Source organism: Ilyonectria robusta (genome assembly GCF_021365365.1).
Source record: "Ilyonectria robusta strain PMI_751 chromosome Unknown BGZ61scaffold_32, whole genome shotgun sequence".
Lineage (NCBI taxonomy): Eukaryota > Fungi > Ascomycota > Sordariomycetes > Hypocreales > Nectriaceae > Ilyonectria > Ilyonectria robusta.
Genome location: NW_025764466.1, coordinates 352398 through 375265, shown reverse-complemented (window position 1 = coordinate 375265; position 22868 = coordinate 352398). Strand labels below are relative to the sequence as shown.

Below are 22868 nucleotides of genomic sequence, written 5' to 3'. Positions count from 1 at the left end.
AAGGAGGGCACGAGAGTGCCAATGGATCATCGTTGACGTGTGTACCAGGCCTAGTCCTCTCTGGGGAAACTAAACGGCGTCGAGAGCTACACTAGCAAGTCGGAGAAGAGACCTAGTGGACGGACATCGGAGGTGGTCCGCTCATCCGAGGCTAGTTAGGATGTGCGTCCGAAGACATGCGGACTATGGCCCGCGCTGGCAAATATCCATCGGTAATCTCGTCGTATTATCGATGTCAAGAATTCCTTCGCCTCATCCACCCAAAGAACCACATGGCCCAGCCTCGGCTACGAAAAAGGCTTCCTTGACCAGCTGGAGGTATCCCTTGACGACATTGTGACAAAGGGCATCAAGGTCATCACCAATGCCGGTGCTCTCAATACCCAATCCCTCACCCGACAAGTCCGCAAACTATGCCAGTCCAGGGGGTACAAGGACGTCCAGGTTGCCGCTGTTTTGGGCGACGACGTCTCGGATTTGATCGGCCAGCTGGGTCAAGGCCCCGACTTGACACATCTCGACCACCAAGACAAGAGACTCCAGGACTGGGAACTGAAGCCATTCTGTGGCGCCGCCTATATTGGATGCCGCGGTGTCGTCGAGGCTCTAAACTCAGGCGCCCAAATTGTCATTTGTGGCAGATGTACTGATGCATCACCCGTCATGGGTGCTGCCGCATGGTACTTTCAATGGGAAGAGGACCAGTACGATGCCATGGCGGGAGCCTTGCTTGCCGGCCATCTGATTGGATGCGGACCCTATGTATGCGGAGCCAACTTTACTGGCTTCAAAGACATGCTGGGCGATTTGGTAGACCTCAGCTTTCCCATCGCCGAAATCGACCGCAACGGACAGTGCGTTGTTACTACGACAGATGCCGGCGGCGGTCGCGTCACCGAAGATACAGTTCGAGCGCAGATCCTATATGAGCTGCAGGGTCACATTTACTTGAATCTCGACGTGGCGGCTGACCTGGCCAAGGTCAAGGTAGAGCTCGAAGCTCCAAATCGAGTTCGCGTCTCCGGCATCACGGGGCTTCCTCCTCCCTCGACAACCAAGGTCATGTTCGCTGCTCCCGGAGGCTATCAAGCCGAGGCCATCTTCTACCTCAACGGGCTCGATATCGAGGCCAAAGAGAAGATGATGCGGCAGCAGCTCCATCACATCTTCAAGGACCACAATTTCAGCAAACTCAGCGTTGAGCTGTACGGGACGAAGCCTGATAATCCCACTAGCCAGCAAGCAGGCACTATCTTCCTGCGAATATATGCGCAGGCTCGACGCTTCGAGGATATTAGTGCACCGAAATTCAAAGTTCCCATCTATGCTCTACGAATGCAGAGCTACCCGGGCTATCACACGAACCTCGACTTCCGCGAGTCAGCGTTAAGGTTTCTCATACAGGTGCGGGATATGAGCCGGGAGGGTGTGGAAGAGAAATTTTCAAAAAAGGCTTACTTGAAGGCTTTGCGAAAGCTTAAATACCTTAACGGCTAGGGTGGGCGGAAGAGGCTTGTGAAGAGAGAGTGCACAAAACTGAGGTGAGAAGGTTAGGTTAGTAGAGGGTGCCCTAGATGCCCAAGGTAGTACCAGTCAATACCGTTACGTAGTCTACTAAAGGCTGCATAGTAAGGAGATAGTAAGTGGTGCTATAAGGGTAAGTACCGAGGAGGTATTACCCGCTTGGGCTGTGGATGCTTGGACCTAGTAGTAGGTGTAATAAAGTCTCTTGACCAGTATGGTGTTCCCTCCAGTAGAGCTATTGAGTTTAGTAGAGTAAGGAAATGGGTTTATCTTGTTAACTATTGTCTTATTTGCTATTATAAAGTTAGATAGAAGTATAGATATTAGTATCTTATAATCCCTTAGTAACCTAATAAATTTATCTTTTTATATTCTATTTAATTCTTCTTCTACCTCTATTATTCCTATATCTATATAGTAGGTTTAATATCTTATATCTTAATTAACTCTTTACCAGCCTTAAATATTTAGAATATCCTATCTAGTTATATATAGCTATCCCCAGTATATAACTCCCAGCATCTATCTAATAGCTTCCATATCCTATTATCCCCTTTAGTAACCTTAATTATTTCCATCCTCTATATCTAGTTATTCCTATCCTCTATCCTCAATCGTATCCAGTTGTCCCTTTAGTCTATCCTCGACCGTATCCCTGCATCCTCCTGGCTGCCCACCGGTATCCTAGAGCTTCCCTCCTTTAGCCCGGTTGTTCCCCCGATCCGCCTTGAACGGTCTTCAAGTCTATCCGGCGGTGTCCCCCGGCGTCCATTCCCAAAGGCTCGAGGTGTTTGCCTCTCCTCCCCGTTCCCCAATCTCTCCGAGCCGTGGTGTCCCAGGTCAGCGTCCAAGTCAGGTTCACCGAACCCAGTTGCCAAGGGAAATTCAGTAGCGTCGTCCAGCTGTTTTGTCTCCATGGAGTAATCGCTGTCCCGAGAGTCTGCCGCCGAGGGCACAATATTTCGGGAGAGTTTCCGCCTTGTGTCCCTCGGACGCATAAAGTAGGTGTTCCCAAGAGTGACGTCTTGAGGGTTCATTGTTTTGATTCCCTACGCCCCATTGAGCCAAATGATTCCAGGACGTTCCGGGATTGCATCCTGTAAACTCATCAAGTATGATTCCCAAATGATGGTATCTGATGGTAATCGCTGAAGCTATCCCCCTTCTGGCGCTCACCTACACTACGACCCCACTCCATCTCAGATTGTTATCTTCAAAATGCATCTACAGGAGTTAATCCCTCCGATGCCGATCGCTTAGTAATTATGCTCTAGTTAAGGATATGCTTACTGCTCTCATTGGTATTTTTGATTTTCGAAACCACCAAGTTTGTCGCTCGCTCTTAATCGTCCAAAAGGGGATAGAATAATGTAGTCTGTACTCGTTCGTCCTTCACATCCTCCTGCCGGTTGTCCTGAGCTCGCCATGTCTGGCATCCGGCCGTGCCATCTATGGCCATCAGTTTTTCGACATCCCGTTTGCGACCTCGATGATCGAGTCGCCCATCCCCATCCACTATCATTTCGACCTCTTCCAGAATCTTTTGATCATCCTGTACTCGGATCATCTCCTCATCGGCATCATCCATTGTGTCGTAGAAGGGCCGTGTGGGTTTATGGCGCAGTCTCTCCTGCTTGCGCTTGTGATTTGGTAGGCGTCCATAGCAGCCAAGCCCCGCGTCCTCGGGCTCAAACAAATTGGGGTGTGGGAGAATGCAGATGGTTTGGGAGTGACCCTTTACTCCCGTGATGGTCAAAGTTTCCTTGTCGTAATTCTCGATGGCCTTCATTCCCCTCATCCAGGGCCGGCCCAACAGCACGTCCCAATCGCGATGGTATCCCATCACATATATGCCTGGATTGTGGCCAGAATCCCGCCAACCACAACTCGCAGCATCACACAGCATGTGACTTGTTGGATCTCGTCGTTGGCCATTCGGATCATCCCCGCCTTCGGCATGGACATAACCGACAGCCCGCATTTGTCGACGTATCTTTCATTAACGAGGCAAACAGCAGATCCTCCATCCAACATGAGGGAGCACCACCTCATCCTCACTTGATGCGATGTCCCGATACACAATCTGTCTCATTGCGTTCGTCGATCCCAGCTGCAAGCATGAGTGTTCCTCCGAGACGAGTCCCTCCGCTGAGTCCAGATCATTGTCGCTGAGCCCCTCTTCTACGATATCCAAACCTTCATACAGGAGTAACACGCCCGCTACCAGGTCTTTTACCTAAGAGGATTTTGATTTCCTGCAACACTGGACCAGTCGTGTCAAGTGTTGTCGTATAGAGGGGGAGATCTAAAGGAGCTGGAGAAATACTTATTAAAACATTAATCCTATAAAGTTGTTTCCCAATCTCAAACTGTAGAACATTAAATTCCTCAGTCGCCCTGATTTTCTCCAGAATATATCGAGGTTTCTTCTCCGCTGCTATAACCAGCTTGAGTCCAGTAGAGGGGCAGTTTAATATTCTCTCTAAATACAGTTGGAGTTAGAGAAGTAGATTCTGAAACTTATTATTTATTATAACCTGATCGGAGTTATCTGTCCCAGGGTAATTAATAGGAAGGTTATATGATGGAGGGGGGATAATAATTTCTTCCCGGAATATCCTATTGTCATCTAGCACGTCTGGAAATACCTCTTTAACTCGAGGGGGTTGATATTCTGGGGTTCTCGATGGGTACTCTCCCCGAGCCTGTCGCTGCTCCAATTCTCAGAGGGCTTCATCTCCTAGAATGCCTATAGGGTCTTGATGTTTCTCTACCTGTCCGGGGTTGCGTGGTCCAAGCGAGCGTCGCTGGTCTTGAGAGAGATCTTTCGGGTCCAGTCGCATCGCGGGTGTCGCCTTCAGGGAGGGTTCATCCTCTTCACCAAGATTCTTCCACTGAGTCTGGGCCGTCTTTGAAACCAGTGGCTGATCCTTCTCCAGGTTTGGATCCCATTCCACCATCTGTCACGGGGTGGATGACACCCGATACCCCGAGCGTGGTCTCATCCCATCCATGCCTTGCAATCTCATCGTGTTTCTTGCAGAGTGCTCCAACGGCTTTTATGAATGTGGGCTGGAAGTATTACCTTGCTTTTATTGCGATGAGCACAGTCATGTTTTTTGTTGTGTGGCTCTATTTCCCCGAGGTATGTGTTGCAAATCAGGTATTTAATTGGTGATTCAAACTAACATCCTTACAGACGAAGGGGAAGTCATTGGAAGATATTGCCGAAGTGTTTGGGGACAATGTAACCTTGAATGATTCGGCATCGGCATCCATTCATAAGCAGTTCAAAGAGAAACAACACGTCGAGGATGTCTCTGCATAATTTGCAAGCGCTGGACAGAGTGAACACGGTGGCTCCTAAATAGTTGACTATTGATAAATATAGGCTACATCGCAACATCCTTGGGGCTAATAATGCTATTACTCTATCTATAATTAGACGTCGAACCCCCAATTAACATCTGGTCCGTTGCGCTGATCTAGCCTTGCTCTTTTTTTCCAACGGGTTACATTTTGTTAGAAGATCCTTTGTTTATTTACAAATACAAGAGGGTATATTTCCATCGCTCCTTGAAGTCTACGAGGATGTTTTGCTTGCGTGGACAGTACTGATCAAACATGCCTGTAGGGTATCCAAGGACTCGGAGATGCAGCGACAGCTAAGGCACGATGGATCAATCAAACAGAAGGTGTGTTGTTGGTCATTGAATAACAAGAAAGTCAAATAAGCCTGTCTTATGGAAACTGGGCAGACTTCAACTTCAGGTGCTCGCTCGATTGGTCAGCGGCTGATATCCAACTACAACACAGCGTTGCCAATTATCACCACCACAAGGCACGCGCCAAAGAGTAAGATCACCAACAATATGTCACAAAATCTTTTAATGTGATGACAATTCTGCCCAATCATATTCAAATTCATGAGGTACCTTCCAACCCCGGGGTCTCTGAAATCCTAAAGACATACTTTACAGCGCTTGCTCTCCCCTCCTTGAGATTTGTAAGACCTGTCTGGATACCAGCCAATCCACCGGGAACAACTTCATGAGGGTGTCCTTTAAACCACCCTTCGCTCAAGCCATTGCCAAACAATCTGAAAAAGGAACGTGCCAGGAGTCGAGCACCGCTTTCTGCTCCGATATCTTCATGAGCGTGCCCGACTCTCGCAACCGACCACTTAATCGTCGTTGGGATGTCGTCATATGTCGTACCTGAAAAGTCCGGTAGCACCAGGCACAGGTGACCATTTTCAGGTTCGAGAACTTTGACAATATTCATCCAGGTGTTGTTTTCGCTGATTGCATCGAAAGCATAACGAAGAGGTTGACCATTCAATGCTTGCTTCAGTCCTTCGACAGTTGCGTCATCACCTTGTCTGTAGTCGACGATTGTGTCCCCCTTGGTTCGATCGATCAATGTATCGACAAATTGTGCTCCTCTTCCTGCAACACAAATGATGGGGTGGATGTTTGAAAGGCTTGCAAGCTTGATTGCATATGCGCCAACTGCGCCGGAGGCACCATAAATGACGAGGGGCGTCGGCTTCTGCGCTTTTGTCCATGGGTGGGGAATAGCCAAGCAGTGATAAAGACTGAATGTGGCGGTCATAGCTGATAGGGGGACAGTGGCCGCTTCTAAAGAGGGGGACGTAAGTATGCGACTCGAATCTTGGCAAATATGATTCAACACACCTTCAAAGCTGGTGTTTTTACCAATATGGAATGTCGTCCAGTCCCACGCCAAAGCGTATTCGGCGTAGCTCCCTCCGGGGGTTCTCATTTGATGGAAAGCAGCGACTCGGTCTCCGACTTTGAACTCGGTGACATCATCGCCGACCTCATGGACAATGCCGGCAATGTCGTCTCCCAGATTGAACACTCTCCCATACCACGTAGGTCCTTTCCAGTCCTTGGGGTTGCTCCCACTGAAAATAACCTTGATTATCAGCTGTCGAGGGTCTTGGATACTCGGGATGGGCAGATCCTGAATAGTGACGATGGGCCCTTCAGCAACCACGGCTTCCTTCATTGTTCCGAATGAAAGTATAGAGTCTAGAGGGGCTGGAACTTTGCAGGGCCTATTGAGAGTGAATGGAGTGACGGACACGATTAGTAAATAGACACGGTTGTTATTGCTTGAAGAAAAAAAAAGGACTTAAATGATGTGAATTTTGGATTAACTATTTCGACATGATTTGGCTTCGGACCATGTCCGCGCAATGTCCGCATCGGCGGACGGGGTTCCTAAATCCCATAACCCGTCACCTCCACTTTGAAGCTGAGTGGCTACCCCGGCTCCTCGGACTGACGGAGAAGAGTCCGTTCCGGCTCCCTAGCCTCTTTAAAGGTCATGTCCAAGCGCTAGCCACAGCAAGCGACAAGGGGGGAGTAAGCGAGGTTCAATTTCGTCTCGGGCTCTTCCCGGCGGTGCTTCTGATGTGAGGCTTCATAATAAAGTTACAATTTAATCGAAGGTATTATATATTTGGATCTATTGACAAGTAATCGTTGGTAGGAAATGAAGTTATAGAATAAAATGCAACACGGGAGCACACGATCAAATAAAGCCCGATGAATGAAGCTAACAGGTAGTTACCGGTATTACAAGAATAGACTTGTAATGCTAGATAGGTCTGCTTCTGAGAGTGCAGCGATCTTTCCAAGCCCTCAAAGACAATCAAAATTGTATCAGAGTTTTTCCCCACCATATGTGCACTGAGAGTGCACTCCCTGGCGAGCAAGAGAGTCGGCTTCTGCATTTTTCTCGCGCGGAACATGCCAAAAGTCCACTGTAACACCCATTAGTACAAGTAGAGAATATCCAGCGAACAAAAGTTCCCAAAGGTCCTTATTCTTGACAGGGGTTTTTTTAGTTGTAAGCCAACCATTATTTAGCCACTTCCAAAGGCTTCCTGTCATGGCGTTAACAATGTATGCCGAGTCTGATTTGATGATCAGATGGGTGATTCGACACGGCTCCGGGCAACTGTCTGGAACCTCGCACTTGATATGTCCTCCATGCGTTGCGAACTTCATAGAACTTTCCAGTCCTGCAATAGCGGCGTGCAGTTCGGCGCGCTGACTTGTATGTGGATGGATCGGGTCGTCGGGAACTCGAAACGACAGATTTGGTTGTATAGTGTTATTGTCACTATCGGCAGATCTGGGACCAAACCAGACGCCGCATCCGGAGGCGACTGCTTTATGCGAGCCGTTCCCAGGGCAAGCTCCGTCGACAGCGACGATCATTGAGTCCATATGGTATGAATGACGGCCGCAACTGCATGGTTCTGGCGACGAGAAGGGGCATCGGAGGTGAATAAAGTCGAAATCATGGCCCTTAACTTCGAGATTTTCGCTGTTGATGCCATGAGAAGTATAGCACTCTCCTGGAAAATGTTCACCTGGTCGTGTATGAGGAGGCTGGCCACCATTGTGCGGCCCATGCTTGTCATGAACAATTTCCTTCTGGCGGGAATGGCCTGAAACATTCTTGCGGCGCCTAGAGGTATGGGACATGGTGTAGAATGGCGGTCTAAATGTACGCATTGTTAGTTCTAGTACTGGAACATATGTCTGAGAGCTTCACCTTGTGCAGAGAGAAGGGCTATGGGGTTGTGTCAGATCTCGTGTCCCGGTAAGTAGACTCTTTCGGTCTGGGCTGGGTGACTTTCGCACAGCAAGATTTGCGATCAAATGATGCTAAAATAAGCGGCTTAAATTAATGGGAATTGCGACTTCAAGTGATGTCGCTGTGACTGATTGATTGGCTGTGTTGGTGACGCCGCTTACGGGAGAGGGAGACTCCACAGCGGCTTGATCACCGCGGGAGCAGCAAAAAGAGAGATAGAGGCAAAGATAGTGAACTTTGACGATAGTTAGTTTGGAGGTGGGTATCTAGCCAGGTGTATTTGAAGGGTGATATGGCCTTGAGGAGGGGTCGCGAGGGCTACTACGCAAGAATGACGTGCTCTGACAGTGCCAGATTAATGGGTGAAATCGAGATCTGCCGATAGCCCTGCAGCGCGGCTAGCTTGGATATGTGGTTTCTCCTCATTCACGAGACCGGGCCGGATTTACTATATTCCTCTGACATTTGCTTTGGTATGGGAACAGGCTTGATTCCTCCGTCTCACAGTGTATCATAAACTATCGGTTCACAAAATTCAAATTACGAAGGTTTCGAATTAAACATCGTGTGGGCTTGTCGGAGCCTTGTACATAGCCCCACTGTAAGGTGTTCTTCTTACCGTGGATCAGCAAAAGTGACGATCCAACCCCTGTTTTACATTGAAGCGCTACCCTAGAACTCAACGATGGCTTCGTAAATAGCTTTCTTGGTTTTTTTTTTTTTTTAGCTCTACTCAATATCATTAGATAGACCAAAGCCAAACAGTATTCCCAAACAGTAGAGATAAACAATGAGTGCTACATCTAGCACCAGAAGAAACAGTAGTTCAACGACAAGGTCGCATTCAGGTGATAAAATAGAAAATATAATTTTTCCGATAAAAAACTACTTCGAGTTTATCCCAGCACCAAGACTACAGTCGAAAAGCTGATTTAATTTTTTTGGGAGATAATCATACTTATGGAGCTCTTCTAACCTTGAATCATGACCATGGCATGGATTGTTTACCGGATCGTAGTATCCGGCTTGACTACCGAGCACATAGGGATGACCACGGCATCGAATATAGCTCCTTCGAAAGCCGCGCTGTTAGCATCAAGAATGGGTCTGTGCTACCAAAAAATGCCCAGGATGTGGCAGGTTTTGCCAAGGCACATCGGGCTGTCATGTACAGCTCCTAATAGTGGGTGACAACACAAAAGGAGCACGTGGCTGGGCAGGAGCTCACTGCAGCCAGTCTCAAACGCTTATTGAGCATTGAACAAAAGTCTGGGCCTACGGTGGCCTCGAGACATGCGCCAGTACTAACCAGAATGTGCGACTTGGCTATAGAACAGATATAGGCGGGAGCGGTCCAGCGAACCACCCGCGGAAATCATCCGTACCCCTCCGCTCAGCTAACCGCCAAGGGTCACCTGTTAGCGACTAAACTACAGGGGTGAACCTAGTTAATGCTGGCTGCGAGATGGCTCGATGGTGGCTGAACAAATGCCAAGGAATCGAGATTTGTTTACCGAATTTCCCAAGATAGAAGGCACCCATTCATCCATGCATCAATATAGTTGCATACTATTGTACAATCAACACTATACAAACAATAACACACCACGAATCAGCCTAAAGAGCTGGCACACATGTGAGTCTCCGCTAATTACGGACACCTGTCGCCGTCTCTGGGATATCATTCGAGGAAGGAAAGGGCTTGATTTCCCAACAGGTATTACGTAAAGTGCAAGATACTGTTGGCCACACTGAACTCAAAGAAATGCGCTTGACTAGTGTCTAGAAAGCAAGAGGCACAGGTGTCAAGTCTGAGCCCCAGCTCGGAGCAGCTCAACGACTGATCAGCTCTCGGCTCAGCCCCCGGGGAAAATAAGTTTAAAAATAAGGTTTGCAGTAGTCGCCGGTACTAATCTGATTCCGAAAATACGGAGTAGTCAAATGACGATTAAATTTATTTGAGATATATGGTGGCAAGGGTCAGGTGGGGGAAATGAATTGTCACTAGTGAATGCCCAGATCTAGTGAAACAAACTACCGGGCAACCTTCCTCTATGAGACCACATGGCCGATCTTGGCTCCCAACACTTTGGGGCAGTGAAACATTGCCCCTGGTGTGGCTGAGGTATACGGGACTAATACGGGACCAACTCCGAAGACGGAGCTGTAAAGGGTGCAACGAAATTACGGAATACTTGGCAATGCGATCGTTTATACTACTTCGGCCTCGGTCTCGCTTTCGCTTTCGTGGAGCTGTATTTTACCGACTCTCCGTTAAGGCTGGAATCACGGTTGTACGGTTATTGTCCTGTGATTCATTGCGTGGTGTTGATTTGTAAGTGAACTGTGGGATACACGATTGAATTATTCTCCCGTTCGGTGAGTAATAATGTATTAAAGGCGAGATTCCGATTGCCAAAGGGGAAGATCTCAGCCCTTATCTTTCCACACGATCGTTGCTCAACTCTCTACCTCTTTGTAAACTGGAACTCGATCTGCAACATGCGAGTCACCTCGATTATCTGGCTTGCTGTCAGTCTAGCCAAAGCTGAGGACATCTTGCCCCGAGAGCTACATGTCTCAAACGGGGTCGCAGCAGCCTGCTCTGAACTTGGAGAGAGCCATGCCACCTTGACCCTTCTCCCCAACACGGCAGAGTACGACAAAGAAGTTATCAACGTATGGGATAAGAGGTCCAACCTCCTCCCTGGCTGTATCTTCAGACCTGAGACCGATTCTCAAGTAGCCTCGGCGCTCCGGATTTTCCACGCAAACAACGCCCAGTTCGCTGTCCGTGGGGGTGGCCACCTGCCCGTAAGCTCTCCCAGAAACGCCACTACGTGGGATAATGGCTAACTCAGTTATAGTACCCGGGAGCGAACAGCATCAGTGATGGCATTCTGGTAGTCTTGAGCGGTCTGAACAAGGTCATAGTGGATACTAAAAAGAACCTCGTTGAAGTTGGGCCTGGCAACAAGTGGATAAGCGTTTACTCAGCTCTGGCACCTCACGGTTTATATGCCATTGGTGGCCGGCTCTCGACAATTGGCGTAGCAGGCTCCAGCCTCCTGGGTGGAGTCAACTGGTTTCTCAACAAGTATGGCTTCACCATGGATAACATTGTCAGCTACGACGTGGTGCTGGGCAACGGCACCCTAGTCGTAGCAGATAAGCGCACAAACCGCGACCTCTTCTGGGCCTTGAAAGGAAGTGCCCTGAACTACGGCGTCGTCACCAAGTTCGTCATCAAAACATACAAGATCCCTCGGGTTACCAGCACCCTTCAGATCTTCCAGCCGGCCGCAGCACCTGCCTTCATCAAGGCCGCTTGCGACCTAGCTCTCTCAGAGAATGGCGCCGTTGGCGCCGGCGCTGTCATCAATATCAACTATAACGCGACGACCAAAACCGCCACGCCGCAGGTCTTCGGTCTCCAGGAAACTACCAAGTCCCCGCCTTCTCGTTTCGCCAACTTTACCGTCATTCCTGAGGTGGTGACTCGAGTTCATAATGTCACCACTCCGATAGCTTGGCAGTCAGCGCAGGCGTCTCCGAACCAGTTGTTCCGGTAGGTTTACGGCACGTATTGTACTCTGAAGAATGGTGCTAAACATTCTCCATTCAGCATTTCCTTCGGCCATCATACTATCAAGCCAGACGCCAAGAGACTCATCGAGATTTACAACGCGTGGATTGATGCAATCCAAGATGTAGCCGACGTTCCCGGGATCCGTCCTACGCTCATTCTTAACCTTGTTCCACGATCTGCAGCAACTGTGGGTAAGAATAACGGCATTGGAAACGCCTTTGGCCTAGACAATAAGCAACCATATATCTGTTGGTATTCCTCAAGTATGCACAACTTCCTGGATCCTAACGTGTGTCTTTAGGGTGGCAACTTTCGACTGCTTGGGCCCGTCCCGAAGACGACCTCAGAGTGACAACCTGGGCCAGGTCGTTCCTCGAGCATTTCCATGCCCAGAATAAAGCTCTGGGACTCTCTACTGAGCTTCTCTACGGCGGCGATGCGGCTGACTACCAAAACCCGCTGCTCACGTACCCGAAGGAGAACCAGGAGAAGTTGAGACGTATCAGAGATGTGTACGACCCAGACTTCGTGTTCACGCGTCTCAACTGGGGTGGGTTCAAGCTGGGATACTAAGGGGAAGACCTGAATGTGCAGAGGCTATCAAGGTTTATCTGCCACTTGGTCCGTTCTCGAATATCTCTTTGACCTCCCTCAATCGGATTCTACGCTTCCTACAGCCTGGTTCCCTTGAACGACAATTTCCTCTTATTTGCATGCCTTCTAACATGGCAGGCTTCTTGTCATTTACTAGGGATCAATTTATGTATATTATACAATCTTCTTCTTAATTCAAGATACAATGGACTCATCGTCCCAGAGGAGCCCAGCAGCCGAACTCTCGTGAAACTTCAGGACTGCCAATGCAGCTCTTGAGCCAAGATCGGAGCATACAGAGTGTATAGTTCGTAAATAGGTGTCATCGGAGTTACAAACTCGCTGTTCAAGCTGTTTGGTAGCCTTCTCTACTCGCTCTTCGTCCGCTTCGATCTGTTCATGGAGATCATGCTCAGAGAGGGTCAGGTTTTTCGCAGCGAGGACAGTAATTGCAGCTTGGCAAGCGCAGGTTGCGCCCCTTTGCACAGTCAGTTCTTGAGTATCAGAGTCCAGATAGAATGGACTTACCATCGTAGCGCGGAGTCTCTTTCATCTATGAGATCCGATAATGCCAAACATGACCTTGCGGCTGCCACCAAGTTGGACCAGTTAGAGGGCAACAACGCGGGTTCAGGTGGTGAAGTCTTTGCAATTTCGCCTTCCCGACCAAGTGCATCGCCAAAATCAGTCAAACGCTTCACCCAAGAGTTGTCATGAGCGTTAACTCGGTGGCTTGAGAACAGGCACTGGTAGTAAGCCATGTGTAGCGAAATGCAGTGCCTTCGCTGCATCGGGTCCAATCCTGCAGCTTTATCAAAGGTGAAGCATCCGGGAACTGAGCTGTACCATTGATTGAGCATTCGGTCAAGACGCTCAGTGGCAGCCTTTTTTTGGTTCGAAGAGAGCCTCGAGGCTCTGACGGAGTAAACGAGGTCGTAAACTTTACCTTGAACGAGAGCCAAGTTGAAGCGGAGCTGGAGTAAGAGGACTGGTTCACTTAACCCGATGCCGTCAAGCCTAGAGAGTCCCTCGGCATCAATATCCATGTCATTCTCTTGCAGCAGATATGGCTCTAGTGTATGCATTGATACGGCCCGGTCAATGATAAAGGTTATCCAGAAAAGTCGATCCCGCTCTAGTGTATTTTCTTCAGCATCTGGTTCCCTCCTTCTGTGAAGTTTAAGCCGATGGGCCAGTTTCACCGCTGTCGCAACCAAGACACACGCCGGATGTGGATGAGAAGTACCGAGGAAAATCAAGGCTAGGCCTAAGAGGACTTGTATTCCCTTCAAGTCTTGGTCTCGATAGACGAGGCTATCCATAGTGGACCGCGCATTGCGGATGCACATTGAGGCCATTTTATCTCTGGCGGTGGAGTTCTTGGAAGGATCATGCCGCAGGGACAGTGCGATGACGACGTTGATTGCCGACCAGGTTGCTTGGTCACGCCCAGACGGGAACTCATACCAGTCTTTGAACATCTTGATGAAGCTGTCTGGATCGAATAACGGCATGGCTTGATTGAAGCCTTCGAAGTAGTTGGCAATCAGCGGCTCCATTTGGTTTCGAGGGGGCAAAGACAATTCGTCTTCCTTGCTTGAATTAATAGCCTGTAGAGTCATGCCTGACTGGAGGCTTGCAGGAGTGTCTATTGAGGACGGCGTTGGTGAATGTGCCTCGAAGGACGCTGCAGCGTATTGATCGTCATCCTCCATCTCAATCGCTGCTTGATTCGTGGAAGCATTTCGCCAAAGCTGAGCCTCGATAGCTCTGAGTCTGCCTTCAATACCCTCAAAACGACCTTCATTCGAGCCACTGCAAATGTGAGCGGGCCGGAACAACTACAGTGTGGGGTGTGTAGTCCTGACCTATCTTTTCTCGTACTATTCAGGGTCCTCTTTGGAGGTTTCGAGGATGGCCCGGGAGTCCACACACAGGCGACGTTGTGCAAAGAACACGCAGAGCATTGCGGCTTCTTTGCATCGCACCTGACCTTTCTCTGGCAGCAACTATCGCAGGCCTGGTGTTGATGTTGTGAGCAAAAGAGGAGCTTTCCATTGCCGTGCTTGAGGCTGACTCACCTTTCGACGACCAAGGCCCCTCTCTCTTCTTGACCCATCCATAGAATAGTAGTCTCTTGGTGAAAGGACAATCGTTATGTTCGACTTGGAGGCTGCTTAGCAAATGAAGTCGCTGTGAGAGTGGTTGAAACTCCGTCGGAGTTCACGCCTCGGACAAAATGTGACTTTTCCTCTGCTTACGCTCACGTAAGTTCTCGGAGTCCGCGGAGTTCGGAACTCCGAGGACTTATCACCGCACAAACTGCTTACCCGGAACCTCCAAGTTTCGTCCAAGTCAGTCAGCTACGGAGTCCGACGGACACGACCGTGATAAATGGATCACCAAGCATTGGCAAACGTCATCTTACGAACGTGTGTAGTCACTCAGGATTGACATATATTGTTGAAGTTGAGACGTCTCGTCTCAGCTAGTAGTCCAGACACTGCTCACTTTGTTTTACCGACAGTATTTGAAAAATGATTGCTCAAGCATTTTTAATCCTTTTAGGGGGCCGACTTGTCGCTGCCCTCGTCGCAGACGGTGTCAACTCAGCGCAGAATTTGAACTTTGACGCTCATTTCAGCAACGAGCCTCATCCATTCACCATTCACGTCCACCAAGACTTTCTCGATGACACCAAGGTAAAAGCTGGTAAAGCACGCTTATCAGTCGACCTCGATCAACCCGACTTTGAGGATGGAGTTCCTTCACATGTTGTGGGCGCCTGGTCCGAGTACTGGGCAGAAGAATACGACTGGAGAAAAGTAGAAAAGTCTCTCAATGACGACTTTCAGCATTTCACCACGACGGTTCACGCAGGAGAAAACTACACATATCCCATCCCTCTTCATTTCGTCCATCATAGGTCCAATCGGCCAGATGCAATTCCCCTTTTGTTCTTGCATGGCTGGCCCGGGACCTTTCACGAAGTTGCCGGCATCGTTGATCTACTTACCAGTCCGCCAAACAATACTCTTCCCGCTTTCCATGTAGTGGCCCCGGACTTGCCAGGCTTTGGCTTCTCCCCTGCTCCAATGCATCCAGGTCTGGGCTTGCGCGAGATGGGCCAAGCATTCAACAACTTGATGAAGCAGCTCGGCTACACAAAATACGTCGGCCAAGGAGGTGACTTCGGCAGCCATATCCTCCGCGTCATGTCACCCGACTTCCCAGACGCACTGGTCTCTATCCTTTCCAACCTCTTCAACGTCACGCCAAATTCTACAGATCTGCAACGTTTCGCCAACAATCAGACCGACCCAGAAGAGACGGCTCTTCTTAATCTACTGACCAATCCAGCCTTCACCTGGACCAAGGCATACTGGGATATTGAGAAGTCTGTGCCGCTGCAGGTGGCCATTGGTCTTGCAGACAGCCCCATCGCTTGGACGGCGTGGCAGTACATGGGCATGCGCATGATGACGCCGGGTTATGAATGGGACACGGAGCAACTCATTACGTGGGCTATGTTGAACTACATTCAAGGCCCATATGGTGGGCTTAGGATTTATAAAGAGGCAAATCGAGTAGGTTCCCACCCTGTATCCTATCTGCGCGCTGGTAGCTAACTATATTCTTTCACAGGAGGGTGTTTTAGATGGCGTCTTCCCCTTTGTCAAACAGCCAGTCGGTGTGGTCAAATACTTTGGCGACGCAGGCTACGACGTGGTACGTTCATCTAGCCTTCACCAAATACTAGGTCCAATTAGCTAACTTGTTGCCAATACGCAGCCGATTAAATGGGCTCAGCGCCAGGGGAACATCACCTTCTTCAGCAAGAAGGCTCCTGATGTTCTCGGTGGGCATTTTCCCGCCTTCATAAATCCTCAAAACCTTGTGGAAGACTGCTGGACGTTTTGGGGTGACAAGAGCATTTCTGGAGTCGACGTCTTTTATTAGGCCCTGATCCGCAGAGACCGTAGACCTTAGATCTTAGACCTTAGACCTTAGACCTGAGAGATACTTCCGGCGTGCATAATAATTACTAGCTTTTGGAACTGATCCGGATGATAGGATGCGGGATCCTATTTACACAGGAGACCTTCTGTATCCTGTGGGACATTGCTCAATGTATGGATGTCTTTACCCCGAAAAACTCCATCTTGATTCATAGGTCCTCTCAAAGAATCGACGATGCGGGTCGATGCAGGTTACATGACTGATTCCCACAGATGCGACAAACAGCTGCAATTTGATTGTACAAGCGATTTTGACAACTAGATCGGCAGACAAATTGAGATTATGTCGTCACAGTCGTCATTCGGTCACACGAGATCCTTGACTACATTCAAGAGCCATCGCAAAAGTAATTGAATCAGGATTGCTGGGGTGGGTGTTGCATCTGTCAAGGTTACGATCCACATGTAGGCGTAGAAACATGAGTCTTGGTCTTTCTTATTGGTTCTTCTTTGATCAATGACCTTCTATCACTTTCTTCCACTCACTTTTACAGTTTCATAGTCAATGGAAAACCTCAGTTCTTAGTATCACTTCCGAATACGCCACAAGTCTCTGTTTATCACCTACTCGCCTCCAAAAAAGGTTGGAAAGAGCTTCCAACCACTGGGCCAATTGATTAGGTTATCTGCAACTTCTTTTGCAGGTTTAAACGCGTCGTCATTGTAGTCTATTACAGCTCTCGTAAACGAACCACTCCAGCCTCAAGTCCCACTGCCAAACTACTGAAAGGGGTCGTAGCCATTTTCGGCCTTCGTTACACACTCTTGGACAACTTGGACCAAGTCTTCCTTTGGCAATCCAAGCAATTCATTTTGCAGTTTATCTTCGTAATTCAACTTTTGCCCCTCTGACGACAATAAAAACGAGTAGTACGTCTTGACAAGTCCCCTGAAGTCACCAGCCGCAGCAATTGTCTTTCCGTCAGCCATGCGGTCCTTGGTAGTCTCATACGCAATAGTCCAATCGGCATCTCTTGTGCCCGCGGCAACCTGAAGGGTGTTGAAGATATCGCGCTGGCTGACGAAGAAGCTGGAGACGTAGAGCGACTGGTTTCTAAACCGAGACACAGTGGGCGAGGTGTCGTTTTCGTCATCCGGTAGCTGCTTGAGACTCAACAATGCCGCAAGAGAGCGACCGTATTGAGCCCATGTTGTCGTGTTGATCTTGGCCGTTCCCTGGTCGAAAAAGGTGACCTGGCGGCCCTTGATGTCAAACCCAAGAAAGTTTGGCCCGGCTGGAAAGCTGTAGTCGAACCAGACACTGCCAACAAGAACAGTCCAGGAGCTAACTCCAACGCGCTCTATCTCAGTCAACAGTGACCTCAGAGGCGCGGCGGGGAAAAAGTCGTCGACCAATCCTTGGTTGTTGACGACAATATTCGCTGCGTAGATGTTTGGCACGATGTACGGCACGCCTGCTTTACCTGCAGCCCTGACGATATGATGGTGGACTTCGATGTCAACACCATGGGCGAGAGTGATGACGAGAGCCTGTTGCCCCGCAAGAGCAGTGCTGATAGAGTCCTCGTCGTCATAGTCCACTGTCGCAACTTGAACACTGGGTGGGAGTTTTGTCTCGCTGCTGGCGCGGGTCAAGGCAGTGACCGTGTGTCGGCCTGTCTTGAGAAGTTGCTCCGTCATATGCGCGCCTTGACGGCCTCCAGCCTGGTAGAAGTCAGTGTCTTATCCTCGCACGGCGAAGGAATGTCTGTACGTACACCGACGATGGCGACTCTCTCAATGCGATTGGTAAATCCCCGAGGCTGGTCTTTGGCGTACGTTGTTGAGGCCATCTTGATGTCTTGTTGTGTTGCGACTTGCGAGACTGGATTTCAGGAGAGCAGGAGTAATCGGATTTGAGTAGACGAGAAGATGGGAGTTGTTCAAGCCAAATGTTGAGGCTCTTATATGATTGACCTTGGACTTTTAGCCACACCATAGAGATACCTCAGGATTACTTCATTCGTGGTCCCAAGTCCCTTGTGTTGGCTTACTCCACCCTTGCTTCAATTTGCAATCCGGACTCCGAGCCGGAGTTCCGCGGACTTGTCAGCTTACACTTCGTAACATAGCTAAAGCATGCAAATAAATTAGGCCACGGAGCTGATTATCAACCATGATGACAACAAGCACCTTTGTTGTTGCCTTATCCTCCCTGCTGCAGGAGCGGGACCAGAGGCACCCGCTTTCAAGTATCTAGGCTCAATCGCAGAGAAATCCCTTAAGGTCTTGTCTCGAATGAGTTTGTGAAGTTCCTCTGGTGCCTTGCCAGCGTCGACATCCTTGAAACTAACGTGTTCGGTTGCTTTTTCTCATTCTTAATTAGCACCATGCTGCAGAAAAAAAGTCAACTTTCGCCTTCCACTCGATCGGTCTGCGACCAGTTTCTACCTCTTGCAGACTGTGGAACTGCAACTAGCTAGTCCAGGCACCGTTTGAGGTCAGCGCCGTGATTACGAAACAGTTTATCGCTAATTTAACCACAAGAAGTGGATAATACCAGCGCCTTAGCAGAGCCAAATCCGTAGTGGCATCGTCGCGATTGAGGGGGAGTATAATGTCTAGTGACCTGGCTGTTTGAATAAATTCCTCGATCAACTGCTCGGTGCAAAAGAGTCCATTGCTGACTACGGTCCAAAATCTGCATTATAGCCTGCTGTCAGAGTGCAGTATGGACCCAGATATACAGGCAGGTACCGATTATAGCGATAAATTATGTTTTTGGCCTGACGGCATAAATCTGACACCTGCCGTACTTCTCGTAGAGTCGTAGTTCACCTCCCTGCCGGTCTAGAGAAGAAGTTAAATGAGACTGGGGCTGAATTCGACGTTTTTTTGACTCACTGTCACACTAAGCATGCATACATTCACTCGTTTTTGCTCACATTTCGTCATGTTGAACCTGTCCTCCTCTCTGATCACTTTGTTGAGACTGTTCCTGCCAATCACTGCCCACAACGGTAGAAAGTGAGCTATTTTTATTTTTTTCTCGAGACGTTGCGAAACTCAAATTTGTGCAATGACGTTTTCGCGCGTCAGCAAAACAGTCACGAAGCATCCACGCTCGGACGGCTGATGAAGCGCGTGGACTGTCATACGTGTTATTTTTGCTGAATCATTGTTTGTTGATTCTTGAAAAGTTTGTATTTGATCTCTACGTCTAGCACCCGATGTATTTCAGCCGGGATATTTTTCAATCATCAACTCATTCAATCGACACCCGAGAGGGACGAACTGGGTTCATTGGCTTCCATTACAATCGCCATGAAACGGAGTCTCATCTTGAGGCGGATTGCTCTGCTGTTGCTAGGTGCCAGCTGGGTGCAGGCCAACACAGACGGTGTCGAGGTCATTTGCGGCCAGGAATACGTCGGCGATGTCACAGGGCCTCTCATGTGTAAGCACAATTCGGAACTCGTCTCGAATAAGGACTTGGCGAGCTGACTCTGCACTCAGACAACCCGAATCCCTGGAATCATAAAAGCCCAGATGGTGGGTTTTCTTGCATGAGGGTTGATAACAGCACACCAGCCTACGACGCAACGTGGAACTGGGGTGCGAACATTCAAGATGTACACGCTTTCCCGTATGTGCGGTTTGGCAGCGTTGACCTCCCTATGCGTCTCAGCAGCATCCGGTCCATCCACCTGTCAACCGATTGGATCATGACGGCCGGTGCTATCAGTGAATTTCCCCGCGTCTTTACGAAATCCATTTGGAGCAAGAATAAAAGTAAACTGGAGAAGAATAATATCCAGGCTAACGCGGCTTGGGACTTCTTCCTTGACAATGATCGCAACAAGACGCTTTACCCGCAAGTAGCAGCCATCGAGTTTATGGTCTGGCTTGGTAGCGTGGGTGACCCGTGGTGGCTCGGCCGCCTGAACTCGACGATCTTGTCCAACATAACGCTTGGAGATGCCGAGTTGTGAGTTTCAAGTTTCCCGTCACCCTTTTGCTCGACTGGCTGCTAACAATCTTCAGCTCCCTTTACTATGGGCGCAACTCGGGCGGCACCCACGTCTTCACCGCAGTGCCCCGTGACGGCGAGGATATTCTGTCTATTGACCAAGACTTCTATCCTCTCCTCGAGTTTATTCTCAAACAAGCTCACAAGCATCCTGAGATCCCAGACGACCTGCCGAGGGACCCCTACCTGGGGATTGTCGAGTTCGGCACCGAAACCTGGTTTTCTGACGGAAATGCGACATTCACGGCAGCCAACTTTGGCATGAAGCTGGACGGAGACGTTGAATCGAATGGCAACAACTCTAGTGAGAACAATAGCACTTCTGAAAATGGAGGCGGCTCGTCAGACGGGGATGACGACAGTGCGGCTGTGACGTTGGATGGGTTGCCGGTGTTTGTATACACCACGGTAGTCATGTTGATCGTTGGGGCTCTCTGGTAGTTCATGAGAAGAGCTGGTTTGACACATAGTACAAATTAAATTAAGATAAAAACATCTCTGATCTCCGGTCTTCTATCTCTTCTCGTCCCGTGTGTATCCTCGATTATTCAAGACAAATAGCCAAATGCCAGCAGCTTTAAGACCGTCAGCTTCCTGCACAGTGTGAATCTCATCATCCAGGCTCTCTGTAAGCGTAAAGTCGCTCGACGCCTTGTGAAACACTGCGAAGTAGTAACCATTTTCGCCGCTTGAAATGGGCATTTTCCATTTGCTCCGTAAGCAGACCATAAGTTAGATAGCTGTTATATCTGGCTGTGTAGAGGATGATGTTAACTAAGATGACGTCAGTTGGACAAGGCCCACTTATCCTAATCAGCTTATCAGCACCCTGGGGTCGTGGGGGAGATAATGGATAATCTTCGGCACATGCCACGTTACCCCGCCAACGGCGAATAAACCGTCATCGCGGCCCGAACCAGCGATACCACATTGTTTCCACTCCACTCCACGACACCACCAGGATTTGCAGCATCAGTCTCCTCTCCCTAGGGGCGTTGCAGCAATGAACCATCACAATACCTTGGATCATAGCACCTCAGATCACAACAACTTGCAGCACAGCATCTTGGACTGGCTGCACAACGTTTCCGACACTCCTCAACGGCACCCTCAGCCGTATCAAATCAACTATCCCTCCTCATCCTCACGCAAGCGCCCTCGCCCTCTCACGCCAGAAACATCTGTCGATAACATGTCTTCGAGCCGCGATGGCACCCCTCGAAAACACAAGCGCCCAATTGTCCCGCGCGACCAAGACATGACCCCGCGCCCGACCCAGAAGCGCATCCAGACGGCCGACTCGGAGTCCGAATACTCGGTGCTATCGGCATCCCGCTCCCAGTCTCAGTCGCAGCGATCGCATTCCCAGCGATCGGGAAGTCAGTCGCCTCGGAAACAGCTCGACCTGCTCAAGGATTACGATCGCGGTGTCGAGATCCGTCCCGTGGCTACGCTCAAGCAGCCCTCGGCAGCGCTTGGCGGCTTTCGAGAGAAGATGAGCCTCAGCTCCATGGGGATTGGCATTCTTCCCCCGGCGAGCAAGGAGCCCATCCATGCGTACATGGCCCAGGATGGCGCGTCAGCAGAGACTGTCCCGGACTTTTCCTTCTCCGAGGAGAGGCATCGGATCGGACACACGCCTCCACTCGAGGCTGTCCTGGCCGTGTTGGAAGAGGCGCTTGAGTGCGAATCCAGGTATCACGGAGAAGCCCAGTGGAACGTCGAAGTGCACAGCCAGATCCTGCGCATGGCTCTCCGACCACCAGGTCGCCCGAGTTTCAGCAACCTGGTGAATTACCTGACATGGTCAGTCTTTTATTACTCTCCTCCACTGCGCGCACCTCAACTATGGATGTTTGTTTGCTAACCATTGGCGCAGCCCTACAGCGTCCGTTGTCCGTGAATTCCTCACTCCCTTCTGCGCCCCTAAAAAGATCGACTTTTGCATTTACATCGATCCCGCAAACGACGAGAGTGCCTCTTCTGCCAAGATGAAGTCGGCCGTGGCCGCAACCAAAAGTCGGCGGCCCGGGGCGACTGTCAACCACACCAACTACGTGCCCCTCAGTGACCGTCCCATCGCCCTGAGCATAGAGACTAAGAAGCCCGGCGAGGCCTGGGAGGCCGCCCTGCTGCAACTAGGCGTGTGGGAGGCTGCGCATTGGAACTCTGTGGAGGATCTGTGGGGGAACCAAGGGCAGCAACGAGAGAATCAAGGGGAGCAACAAGAGCAGCAAGGGCAACAAGGGCAACAGCATGATGACCTTCCTCCGTTTCTTGACTTCATCCCCGGCATCGTCATCCAAGGACATGATTGGTTGCTGGTCCTATCGCTGAGGGAAGGCGAAAAGACCATCCTATACAGCAAAATCAACATGGGCGCCACGAACAGCCTCATGGGCATATACAAAATTGTTCACAGCCTGCAAATCATTCGGCAGTGGGCTGCCGAGACATACTGGCCGTGTGTGCGGCAAGCTATACTCGCAGGATGAGTAGTTTGGTCATGAGACTACTGCATGAAAACACCTCTTTA

At 49.7% G+C, this 22868-nt stretch overlaps 11 protein-coding genes across 11 annotated transcripts; 6 read left to right on the top strand and 5 right to left on the bottom strand.

Annotated features, from left to right (window-relative positions):
• Positions 1-258: 258 nt before the first annotated feature.
• On the top strand, positions 259-1497 carry BGZ61DRAFT_367377 (uncharacterized protein; the record flags this gene model as incomplete). Its single annotated transcript, XM_046241781.1, has 1 exon — positions 259-1497. A coding segment is annotated over one exon (1239 nt), but the record flags the coding sequence as incomplete, so codon positions are not given.
• Positions 1498-2866: 1369 nt separating this feature from the next.
• On the bottom strand, positions 2867-3505 carry BGZ61DRAFT_484908 (uncharacterized protein; the record flags this gene model as incomplete). Its single annotated transcript, XM_046249656.1, has 1 exon — positions 2867-3505. One exon carries the CDS (start codon positions 3503-3505, stop codon positions 2867-2869), a length of 639 nt encoding a protein of 212 aa, XP_046096960.1.
• A 1131-nt stretch (positions 3506-4636) lies between these two features.
• Positions 4637-4852, top strand: BGZ61DRAFT_539154 (uncharacterized protein; the record flags this gene model as incomplete). The annotated part of the gene is made up of 2 exons (XM_046254752.1): positions 4637-4669; positions 4724-4852. The coding sequence occupies 2 exons, from the start codon at positions 4637-4639 to the stop codon at positions 4850-4852; spliced, it is 162 nt and encodes a 53-aa protein (XP_046096959.1).
• A 596-nt stretch (positions 4853-5448) lies between these two features.
• Positions 5449-6558, bottom strand: BGZ61DRAFT_367373 (chaperonin 10-like protein; the record flags this gene model as incomplete). Its single annotated transcript, XM_046241780.1, has 2 exons — positions 5449-6164; positions 6222-6558. 2 exons carry the CDS (start codon positions 6556-6558, stop codon positions 5449-5451), a joined length of 1053 nt encoding a protein of 350 aa, XP_046096958.1.
• A 454-nt stretch (positions 6559-7012) lies between these two features.
• Positions 7013-8521, bottom strand: BGZ61DRAFT_462660 (ribonuclease H-like domain-containing protein). The gene is made up of 2 exons (XM_046247331.1): positions 8119-8521; positions 7013-8064 (listed from the first exon to the last, which is right to left on the bottom strand). The coding sequence occupies exon 2, from the start codon at positions 8046-8048 to the stop codon at positions 7218-7220; it is 831 nt and encodes a 276-aa protein (XP_046096957.1). The 5' UTR covers positions 8049-8064; positions 8119-8521; the 3' UTR covers positions 7013-7217.
• A 2141-nt stretch (positions 8522-10662) lies between these two features.
• BGZ61DRAFT_367588 (FAD binding domain-containing protein) lies at positions 10663-12322 on the top strand (the record flags this gene model as incomplete). Its single annotated transcript, XM_046241802.1, has 4 exons — positions 10663-10974; positions 11028-11728; positions 11786-11997; positions 12051-12322. 4 exons carry the CDS (start codon positions 10663-10665, stop codon positions 12320-12322), a joined length of 1497 nt encoding a protein of 498 aa, XP_046096956.1.
• A 158-nt stretch (positions 12323-12480) lies between these two features.
• On the bottom strand, positions 12481-14539 carry BGZ61DRAFT_510119 (uncharacterized protein). Its single transcript, XM_046252046.1, has 4 exons — positions 14425-14539; positions 14212-14363; positions 12872-14158; positions 12481-12821 (listed from the first exon to the last, which is right to left on the bottom strand). The coding sequence occupies exons 1-4, from the start codon at positions 14464-14466 to the stop codon at positions 12539-12541; spliced, it is 1764 nt and encodes a 587-aa protein (XP_046096955.1). The 5' UTR covers positions 14467-14539; the 3' UTR covers positions 12481-12538.
• Positions 14540-14880: 341 nt separating this feature from the next.
• Positions 14881-16303, top strand: BGZ61DRAFT_367608 (Alpha/Beta hydrolase protein; the record flags this gene model as incomplete). Its single annotated transcript, XM_046241805.1, has 3 exons — positions 14881-15930; positions 15989-16072; positions 16136-16303. 3 exons carry the CDS (start codon positions 14881-14883, stop codon positions 16301-16303), a joined length of 1302 nt encoding a protein of 433 aa, XP_046096954.1.
• Positions 16304-17082: 779 nt separating this feature from the next.
• BGZ61DRAFT_539149 (uncharacterized protein) lies at positions 17083-18155 on the bottom strand (the record flags this gene model as incomplete). Its single annotated transcript, XM_046254751.1, has 2 exons — positions 17083-18027; positions 18081-18155. The coding sequence occupies 2 exons, from the start codon at positions 18153-18155 to the stop codon at positions 17083-17085; spliced, it is 1020 nt and encodes a 339-aa protein (XP_046096953.1).
• Positions 18156-19460: 1305 nt separating this feature from the next.
• Positions 19461-20802, top strand: BGZ61DRAFT_402049 (concanavalin A-like lectin/glucanase domain-containing protein). Its single transcript, XM_046243074.1, has 3 exons — positions 19461-19759; positions 19819-20290; positions 20347-20802. The coding sequence occupies exons 1-3, from the start codon at positions 19627-19629 to the stop codon at positions 20771-20773; spliced, it is 1032 nt and encodes a 343-aa protein (XP_046096952.1). The 5' UTR covers positions 19461-19626; the 3' UTR covers positions 20774-20802.
• Positions 20803-21524: 722 nt separating this feature from the next.
• Positions 21525-22827, top strand: BGZ61DRAFT_367532 (uncharacterized protein; the record flags this gene model as incomplete). Its single annotated transcript, XM_046241794.1, has 2 exons — positions 21525-22138; positions 22212-22827. The coding sequence occupies 2 exons, from the start codon at positions 21525-21527 to the stop codon at positions 22825-22827; spliced, it is 1230 nt and encodes a 409-aa protein (XP_046096951.1).
• Between the last annotated feature and the right edge of the window lie 41 nt (positions 22828-22868).